This window comes from Oryctolagus cuniculus, chromosome 7 (assembly GCF_051225735.1).
Source record: "Oryctolagus cuniculus isolate XC-2025 breed Fujian yellow rabbit chromosome 7, ASM5122573v1, whole genome shotgun sequence".
NCBI classification, from domain to species: Eukaryota; Metazoa; Chordata; class Mammalia; order Lagomorpha; family Leporidae; genus Oryctolagus; species Oryctolagus cuniculus.
In genome coordinates this window covers 43,241,359-43,251,434 of record NC_142873.1, presented here as the reverse complement: position 1 = coordinate 43,251,434, position 10,076 = coordinate 43,241,359, and the positions used below count along the sequence as shown (strand labels likewise).

Here is a 10,076-nt window from a genome sequence, read left to right as displayed (position 1 = left end):
GGGTGTGGGAGGGCATCTGGCACCTGCTGGCAGCTGGGTTCCTATCTGTGTTGCCTTTCAGGGCGGAGTCTGTTTGGGCTTTGGGCCCTTAATCTCCGGAAAGGAAGCAGGCTCAGGCTGACGTTCCCTGTCCCCTCACAGATCTGCACACAAGCAGCGACCAGGGTCCCTGCCTCCCCAGGGGCCTTTCTACTTAAATGCGCAGGGAGACTGTGCCACTCCTCCTATTAAATTACAAGAAGTCAACAGGGTGCAATCCTGAAGCCAATGATTCCAGCGCAGCCTGTCTGTCTATAGATTTTAGAGGCTCTTATATTCTCCACCACCAGCACTTAAGGGGGGTTCGAATTCCACCCCGGCCTCCAAGGATGCCGATCAGAGAGATGAAGTAACTGGTTTTCTCTTGAACTGCCTCCACAATGCTGCTCTTCTCACTTGGGCTCCCCTCCTGGTATCCTTCCCCCTCAACAGGGGCCAGGATGCAGGGAGCGGAGTCCCGCAGAGAAGGGTGCAGTAAAGACCCCCCGGCCTCCGGGGGAGGAGCCCCTCCCAGGTTCAGACGGAGGAAGAAACCAGTCAGCTTCCAGAACTGGGACTTGGAGCCTGTTGTCCACGCCAGAACCCCCACTCCCTCGGGTTCACTGAGTCACATTTCCGGGGGAGCCTGCACGGATGCACCGTGGTGTGTTCCTGCCCCGAGACTAACATCCCACAGTCCGAGGCAAGGTGAACGGGTCCTACGGGCTTCTCTTCTCTTCCCTGCACCTGTTCTCCACCCGCTACCCTTCCGCCCCCACTCTCCTGGGCACATGCGCCTCCTCACCCTCTGACCTGGCCAGTCCCGAGGCGTCCAAGCTGCAGCCCCTGGAAGAGGGATGTGAGTTGGCGGAGGGCGACTCCATCGGGAGCCTCCCGTTGTCTCCATGTCCTTTTCATCGTCTCGGGGCCCAGAGGCTCCCGCTGCTGGGCTAAGGAAAGGTTAAACCGGTTGGGCAGGGGAGCTGGGGGAGCAGAGTCTGAACTGGGAAACCCGGTGGCAGGAACAAAGCGGGCATTTGTTGGGTCTCCCTCCCGCCGGGAGGCTGTGGCCGGACCACGGCATTCCTGGGTCGGACAGGGCCGGCTCACAGCGGCTTCTCCCCACTGCTGCTGCAGCAAAAGCCTCTGTCTTTCTAGGGCCCAACCTGGACGCCCAGGCCCCTCTGCCTGGGCTGAGCTCGAGCCACGGGGACCGAGAATAAACTCAAGCCTGAGAGGAGGAAAGTGAGTTCTCAAACAGCGACAGGGCCAGCGTCACGCCTGAGCGCTAGCTTGTCAAGGGAAGTCTGTACGAGCAGGCCGCTGGCACGGGATGCTTGCGTCCCTGGTTCAGGTCCCGGCTCCACCTCCCATTCTGGCTTCCTGCTTCCCTGGAAAGCAGTGGTGATGGACAAAGTACTTAGGTCCCTGCGGTGTGGGAGACCCAAATTGAGTTCCTGTGGGCATTTGGGAAGTGAACCAGCTGATGGAGGATCCCTGTCTGCCTTTCAAAAAAAAAAAAAAAAAATCAATCAATAGAGTAGAATGGCTCGCAGGGCCTGAGAGCAGCTGCTCCCCTGCGGGCCGCCCTGCTCCACCCGATCTTTTCTAGCTGTTCGGGGCAGCTGATGGACAAGGCGGGGTAGTAGAATATGTGGTGGCAGGCCGGAGCCGCGGCTCACTAGGCTAATCCTCTGCCTGCGGCGCCGGCACACCAGGTTCTAGTCCCAGTCAGGGTGCCGGATTCTGTCCCGGTTGCCCCTCTTCCAGGCCAGCTCTCCGCTGTGGCCCAGGAGTGCAGTGGAGGATGGCCCAAGTGCTTGGGCCCTGCACCCACATGGGAGACCAGGAGGAAGCACCTGGCTCCTGGCTTCGGATCAGCGCAGTGCGCCGGCCGCAGAGCACCGGCCGTGGCAGCCATTAGAGGGTGAACCAACGGCAAAGGAAGACCTTTCTCTTTGTCTCTCTCACTGTCCACTCTGCCTGTCAAAAAAAAAAAAAAAAGTGGTGGCAGACAGGATGATCTTGGGAAGCAGGGACTCCCAAGGGGGCAGACAGCTCTGTGGCAGCAGGACCCACCGCCCCAAGGCCGGGAGGCTGGGCCTTGACTCACTGCTCACAAGGCTGGGTGCCTGGATCCTGAGCACCAGCAGCTCACCTGTGCTCACTCACCCGAGTGACGGCAACAGACAAGGCAGTGTGGCACTTGCTTTTATTAGAAAACCCCACTTGGTAAGCGCTTGCCTGACCCAGGACAGACACTGGGTCGCCTCCCAGAGTCCCACAGCTTCCATTTCCTCTCCTACCCTCTTCTGAGGGGGGAGAGTAGGTGACGGGAGTGGTGTCAGGTGGTCTCTGAGGTGCCCCTGCTGGACCCGAGAGTTCGCATTGCCAGCAATACACCGACAGCACCTCGGGAGGGTCCCAGAGCGCCGCTGGGCTCCAGGCTGTTGCCAAGGCATTCCCGTTTGTATGGCTTCACGACGGACCCAAGGATGCCCCCCCAGACTCCTCGGCCCAGCCCTTCGCTCTGGCTGCGAGCAGGGTGGGATCCAAGAGGAGGTGGCCAGTGGCTAAGGGAGAGGAGACTGCGTCTGAGATCCCCTTTGGAGTCTGGAAAGCACCTGGATTTCTTCGAAGAGGCCCGTGGGAGCCCCATCAGTTCTTCTTGGTTTTGGGGGTGTCGTATTTCCTCTTGCTGGAGTACCAGAGCAGCAGGGGGATGCCGATGGAGGGAAGGGTCATGACCCCGAAGGCTGCCCAGTCCAGCTGTGAAGAACAAAGGTCGCGCTTAGAAATGCAGGTTAGAGAAGGAGCAGCCCAGGGAGGAAGGAGCCCCGCAGCTGTTTAAACTCTGGCCGTGCTTGGCCCACAGCAGCTCTGAGGACCCCTGTTTTCCAGGTGCAAAGTCAAAGGCCCTGCCGGAGTCGGCCCAGATGGGCTGCCAGGCAAATGTGGAGACGGGGATGCTCAGTCAAGTTCCCTGTGACCCGATCCCACTCCCAGCGTGGACACCCCGCTCCCGCTCCCCCCTGCACACGCTGCCCCAGCCCCCATACAGTGCAAGCCGCTCTCTCTGGTGTCTGAGCTGCTCCCTTTTCCTTCAACGCCTGACTAACCTCCACCCACTGTAGAAACCCTCTCTGGGCCGGGAAGCGGGTTCGAGGTCCCCACTGCATGCCCCTCCCCCCCGTTCACTCTGTGAGCCCCAGGGGCGCTAGTGGAAGGGCCTGCGTCTCGCTCATCACCGGCTTCCCCAGGTGAAGTGCGGATGAGCACAGCATTAAGGACTCAGTAACCGCTTACTGCCTGGATTCCCTCAGTCAGTGTCTTCAGCAGCTCCTCAAAGCCTTCTCTCGCCTGGACGACACCACTTCCAAGTTCCCACCTGACTTTCCTTCAGGAATCTTTTAAACCTCAAAGTAGACCCAAGACTGTAAAATGGGGCTCTACTCAAAGCTCACAGAGGAAAAGGCCAGCTTTACGGTCCTGGCGATTGTGTTTTCATTGTCAAAAACTTCCGGGAGTGGTAAAATTGGGATATTCGACACCAAAAAGGAAAAAATATATATATAAAAATAAAACTCAGGTAGGGCAAGAATCAATTCATAAAACAAATCTTCTGGGGCCGGCACTGTGGTGCAGTAGGTTAATCCTCCACCTGTAGGGCCGGCATCCCATATGGGTCCCGGTTCTAGTCCCAGCTGCTCCTCTTCCAGTCCAGCTCTCTGCTGTGGCCCGGGAGGGCAGTGGAGGATGGTCCAAGTGCTTGGGCCCCTGCACCCACGTGGGAGACCTGGAGGAAGCTCCTGGCTCCGGGCTTCAGATAGGTGCTGCTCCGGCCGTTGTGGCCATCTGGGAAGTGAACCAGCGGAAGGAAGACCTGTCTCTCTGTCTCTCCTTGTCACTGTCTGTAACTCTACCTCTCAAATAAATAAAAATAAATAAAATATTTTTTTAAAAATCTCCTAAGGATCCTAAGAGGTCCCAGAACCAAAGCAGTGTTCCCAAACTGGGGGAATGACGAGGGAATAGCTTACAAAATGGGGGGAGAATCTCCTATCAAACTCCCGCTGAGCCAGGATGCCTCCCTGTCCAGGTGCACTGGTAGAACCAATCTGAAAAGAAGAAAAGTAGGAATTAAGGAAAGTCTCTAACACACCCCACCTGAAAGTGGGCAGTCCCAACCAACCCAGTCCTAAGGATCGGCTTCGTAGTTCTCAAAGAGCCCCAAGAGCTTCAAGATGAGGAAAAGCTTTTAACTACAGACAGTTGGATAAGTCTCGAGTGTCGTACGCAGGAGCCAGCGCTGCAGTGCAGCGGGTAAAGCCACCGCCTGCAGTGCCAGCATCCCGTATGGCGGCCGGTTCGAGTCCCAGCTGCTCCACTTCTGATCCAGCTCTCTGCTGTGGCCTGGGAAAGCAGTAGAAGATGGCCCAAGTGCTTGGGCCCCTGCGCCTGCATGGGAGACCCTGATGAAGCTCCTGGCTTCAGAAAGGCTCAGCTCCAGCCCTTGTGGCCATTTGGGGAGTGAACCAGCAGATGGAAGAGCTCGCTCGCTCTCTCTCGCTCTGCCTCTGTAACTCTGCATTTCAAATAAATAAAAAAAAAAGATAAAAAAGAGTGTTGTATGCAAAGGCAGCTAAATTAGGAGTCAGGAGGCCTCAGAAACACCTGGTCCTGAGCACTTACTGAACAGGGCAGGTCGGGTGTGCAACTGAGATTAAAGCCAAATCCTTCCACCTTCACTTCAGACTTGGCGAAGGGGAAAGCTGCTCACCACCACTGGCCCCTCGAGGCTGCTGGGAGTGCACGGGAATGACTGGCCCTTGCCAATCATTTACTTATTCCTCAAGTGAAAACGCTCTTCTCTGCCTCGCACGGTTGACACAGGCTAAGTGACCTAGCCAGGAATCCTAACTGTACCCTAGAAGAGGAGCGGCTGAGTCTGGCCCACATTCCTTTGTCTGAAGAGAGGAGGCCAAGAGCCTGGAGCACACTGCAAACAGTTTTGTGCTCTGGTGGCAGCAGGGCCTTTGAGCTCGTCTATTAACCCATCACGCACCAGGCGGAACCAACAGTCATGAGGTCGGTTCTGACAGCAGAAATGACAGACGCTGTGAAAGGGCAGCTAGGAGTCTAAGGGCAGGGTTCCTTGTGGTTGATGAGAAAACAAGTTACCAAAAGTGCACTCCCGAGTGTCAGGGAACCTTAGGTTCCTCTCGGTGCCATGGGTGACTGCGAAGTCCCTTCCCGTGTTCTGAGCAGCCTGCAGCCCATGTGCATGGTCCTGTCACAGGGCCACACATCTGTGCTCCACACATTTACGACCTAAGCTTTTTAAGGAAAATACCTTAATCTTCTTGGTATTCTCCAGAATCTAGCACATCTCAGGGGATCCATGAAGGTCTGCTGGTTTTTCTATCAATCAATCAAAAATTATTTAGTTCTGAGTGTGTGTTATATAGGGGAAACAGAGAGAAACGTAATCCAAAATCCTTGGCTTCATTTCTAATTAAATTGGGAGGAGGGAGGGAAAACCTACACACAAGAGAACTACCAGACAGTAAGTAACCAAATGATCAAGGGGCACAGAGCGTAAGCGCTACCGAAGTGTGGATGTGCTCAGGGAAGATTTGGTGAAAAGAACCAGCAGAAAAGGAGCCTCTGGCGGTGGCGCAGGAGCCGGCCTGGAAAGGCAGGGCCAGCAACCGCCGGGCAGACTGGAAGGGGAGCACAGGCACGGAGGGAACGCTGCGGACTCCCCTCCCGTGCACTTCAGCCGCTCTGTTCCGGGACCTCCCCACCACTCCTTCTCTGGGACAATAGCAAGTGCTACTGTCAGCCACAGCGCCCTCAGAATTCAGTGGCTTCTGTGCAAGCTTTCTGCGCATTAGAAGGTAGATCCCAGCCCGATCCAGCTGAGAAGCCGGTTTGGACAACTCACCACAACAGGCCCATCCTCCTGGGCCAGGTAGGTGATGGTCGCGGAGGTGAAGTTGAAATACCCAGCCTTGAGAGGCCGCAGGACCACGGTGTGGGAGACGTTGCTAGCCCTGGCCCAAGGGTTAAGGAAGGCAAAGAGCAGCTAAGGCTGTCAAAACCTTTCAACTTGAGGACTAAATGGATCATTCACAAAACATCTGCCAACACGTGTGGTGATTTCGTGTCTGCAATACTCTGCAGGCATGAAAAATATAGATTTTCTGAGGTCTAAAGTGTGTGGGGCGAGATGTCTTTCTAGCTAAATTTTAAGCGGTCCGTGATGCACTCAGGGTTTTTGAAGTATACTTTCAAAGCCACATATGCTATAGTCACTTAAGCTCACAGAAAACCTTTCATTGACTGTCAATGAAGGAAGTGCTTTTGGGGGGTAGAAAAAAAAGGAAAGAAAACAAAAAATACAAAGAGAACATTTACCCTCACCAGAAAATCTAAATATACTTTAATGCACAAGGGGAAATGAAAGGACCTAATTCACTACTCAGGAAATGACTGGTAGATCACAGTAAGACTCATTGTCTAAGAAGAGACTTCAAGGGGCCGGCGCTGTGGCATAATTGGTTACACTGCTGCCTGCAATGCCAGCATCCCAGTTCAAGGGCACCAGTTCAAGTCTCGGCTGCTCCACTTCTGATCCAGCTCCCTGCTAATGTGCCTGAGAAAGCATCAGAAAGTCTTTGGGTTCCTGCAACCATGTGGGAGCCCCAAATGAAGCTCCTAGCTTCAGCCTAGCCCAGCCCTGGCTGCTGCAGCCATTTGGGGAATGAACCAGTAGATGAAAGATCTCTCACTGTAACTCCGCCTTTCAAATAAAAAAAAAAAAAAAAAAAAGAGGGGCCGGCACCGTGGCTCACTTGGTTAATCCTCCACCTGAGATGCCGGCATCCCACGTGGGCACTGGTTCTAGTCCTGGCTGCTCCTCTTCCAGTCCAGCTCTCTGCTGCGGTCTGGGAAGGCAGTGGAGGATGGTCCAAGTGCTTGGACCCCTGCATCCGCATGGGAGACCAGGAGGAGGCACCTGGCTCCTGGCTTCAGATCGGCGTAGCTCCAGCCGTAGCGGTCATTTGGGGGGTGAACCAACAGAAGGAGAAGAGACTTTACTTGGGTGGTTGGCGCTCTGGCATAGTGGGTAAAGCCACCACTTGCAGCACCGGCATCCCATATGAACTCTGGTTTGAGTCCCAGCCACTATGTCCCTGCTAACGCACCTAGGGAAACAGAAGATTGCCCAAGTCCTCAGGCCTCTGCACCCACAAAGATGATTCTGGCTTCAGACTGGCCCAGTTCTGGCCATTGCGGCCGTTTAAGCAGTGAACCAGCAGATGGAAGATTTCTCTCCGTCTCTCCTTCTCCCTTTCTAATTCTTTCAAACAAATAAATCTTAAAAAAAAAAAAAAAAGGTTACTCAGGCCCTCTATGCGAACATCCCTTTGAATTCTTTAAAAAGCACCTTAAAGAGTCTTGCCTGGTCACAAACATCTTTATAAGTGCCTACATCTTCCAGCCACCACGGTTCAAGACCTTATAAGCTGAACTTTAGGTGCTACTGAGGATCAGGTCCTCTCTAAATCATGTTCACACCATTAACCTCCTGCTGCATCTCCTCCAGAGAGGACAGGCGAGCAGCCACGCACACCCAGCCTACTGCGAGTATCCCTGCTGCTCCGCCCACCACCGCCCCGGGCCAAGAGGATACGGGGCAATCCGGTCCCATTTGACACTGAGCATCCCAGAGACGATGCCGAAATCTTCTGGAGGGAAGGAGTCATCGGATAATTCCACCTCTAATGCAGCACTAGAGGGTGAAACAAACAAAGGGGTTAGCAGTCACGGGGAGGCAATCAGAGCAATCGCCAAGCGCCCGGGCCTGCCTGATCTACAAGGTGAGAAGTGCCCAAGACAGAGACAGGAGCTGCCCAGTGACGCGGGTGTACCACATCGAGGACTCCAGGCCAAGGACTGGATTCTATTGCTCAGATGCACCAACATGCTCCAGTACCCGAGAGGCAGTGGGCCCCATCCATTCTGGCCTCAAAGTCTCTTTACCTCTGTATGCACTGGGAGGGCGAGGAGAAGATTAAACAGAATACAATGAAAGGAAGGCTCTTAGACCAGAAGCAGCTCAAGGTAGCAAAGGATGGTGTCTTCTGCATCTTGGTCTTTCCCTCCTCCTTTCACGATTCTTGCAACCTCCCTGTCTTCTAACCTACAAAGTGGAGGGCAGCCTCCTACGCTCAGAAAAGAATGTCTTCCTGGGGCCGGCGCCGTGGCTCACTTGGTTAATCCTCTGCCTGCGGTGCCAGCATCCCATATGGGCACCGGGTTCTAGTCCCGGTTGCTCCTCTTCCAGTCCAGCTCTCTGCTGTGGCCCGGGAGTGCAGTGGAGGATGGCCCAGGTGCTTGGGCCCTGCACCCATGTGGGAGACCAGGAAAAGCACCTGGCTCCTGCTTCAGATCGGCGCATGCCGGCCATGGCGGCCATTTGGGGAGTGAACCAAAAAGTAGGGCCCCGCAGTAAATTCACTCACTCAGGAAATCCAAGGCTGGCAGTCTCCCAGAGGAAACCGCTACCCACCAGGATGATCCCTGTTCCCACATGAACAAAGAGCCTAGAAAAGGGCAGCAACCCCAGGGCGGCCTCACCTTGAGCCCACGTTGTAGATGTTGTACTGTAAGGTCAGGTCTCGTCCCTCCACCGCGTATCTGTTCAGCAGCGACTTGGAGGCCAGGAGCCTGGCTCCCTCCTCTGCTTGAGTGACAGCAAGGAGAGCCAACACCACCAGCGCCAGCAGCCTCATCTTGGGAGAATACAGCAGAGTGAGCAGTCCATTCAAAGACAGAAGACATCAAAATCCTGATGGCTGCCCCCTACCTCCACCCTGCAAGACTAGCAAAACGCCTAGGGTCCCAGGTGCCTAGCAAAGTAGCAAGCCCCAGAGTCAAAGCAGCAGTCCGCAGCCCCGGCACTGCCCCATTCTCCTGGCTCTCCTAGCATCTCTGTCTGCGGCCCTGGGGAAACCGATACAAACACCTGCTTATCCACTGCGCCCTTCCGGTCAGGGGACCCAGGGTCTCTGAGAGGCCAGTACGTGGCCAGGATACGGCTTCCCAGGTGTGCCTGATCCCGGCTGCTCTCGGGCCGGCAGCAGCCTCTAGCGTCCCCTCACACAGGTGTCCCCAGGCTGCAACCCCCTACTGCCGCTCGTCTCCTCGGCCCAGCGCTACGGGGATGCCAACGCTCGCTCGGGTCCTCCCCACGCCCCTGCATCCCAGCCCCCAGCCCATCCCCCGGCGTCCCACTCCGCTCTGTCCTCTCCCCCGTCTTGTCAAGGTGACACGTCCTTCCGTCGGCGCACCGTCTGGCCCTCCCCGAGCTAACCCGCAGCCACCGCGTGAGCTGCGGACACTACACTCGTCTCTCCCGCCCCGACCCCGTAGGTCTCGGGACTCACCATGCGCATCCCAAATGCCAGTCGGGGGGCCACCTAGACCGGAAGAGAGCGTCAGCACCCGAAAGACCGGATATAAGCTCTGGCCGGAAACCCCGGTACTCCGCCCAGTGCCTTGTGGGAGTTGTAGTTCTCGGACAAGCCCCTCCTTCCTCTTTGTGGGGCCCGCCAGGCCGGGCTGTGTGTGCACCCTCGACGCTTTTCCTGCTCTGGCCTCTTCGGTGGCTTTGCAGGCGGGCGTGTCACAGCTGCACGTGGCCATCGCAGGATTAGGGGCTTTGGAAAGCTCGCAGCCCTAGAGATGGAGATCATCTATCCAGAATGTCAGGTGTGCTGTCGAACTAGGGATTAGGGAAAGGCTGCTCCCACCAGCATTCCTTCCGTTCCCCAGTGAGAAGCTTAGCCCCTACATCAGCAAGTAAGCAGGCCCTGCGTTTTAGAAAGACTTGGAAGAGCTAAAAAGGCGACCCCTTCTCCATTGCCATCGTAACTGCTGCAACTCATGAACTCGACATTGATTTCCCTCTAGTAGTCTTCCGATCTTAGGTCTCCCTGCATTTTTTTTAAAGGTTTATTTATTTGTTTGTAAGAGTTACACACAGAGAG

At 55.6% G+C, this 10,076-nt stretch overlaps 1 protein-coding gene across 2 annotated transcripts; it reads right to left on the bottom strand.

Moving 5' to 3' along the window:
• Nucleotides 1-2,216: 2,216 nt before the first annotated feature.
• On the bottom strand, nucleotides 2,217-9,538 carry SSR2 (signal sequence receptor subunit 2). 2 transcript variants are annotated; one of them, XM_051858573.3, is made up of 6 exons: nucleotides 9,474-9,538; nucleotides 8,665-8,819; nucleotides 7,718-7,816; nucleotides 5,966-6,074; nucleotides 4,059-4,136; nucleotides 2,217-2,787 (listed from the first exon to the last, which is right to left on the bottom strand). In XM_051858573.3, the coding sequence occupies exons 1-6, from the start codon at nucleotides 9,480-9,482 to the stop codon at nucleotides 2,677-2,679; spliced, it is 561 nt and encodes a 186-aa protein (XP_051714533.1). In that variant the 5' UTR covers nucleotides 9,483-9,538; the 3' UTR covers nucleotides 2,217-2,676. The 2 variants fall into 2 exon arrangements, with proteins under 2 accessions (XP_051714533.1, XP_051714532.1); XM_051858572.3 differs by having other exon boundaries at nucleotides 8,665-8,851; nucleotides 9,477-9,538.
• Between the last annotated feature and the right edge of the window lie 538 nt (nucleotides 9,539-10,076).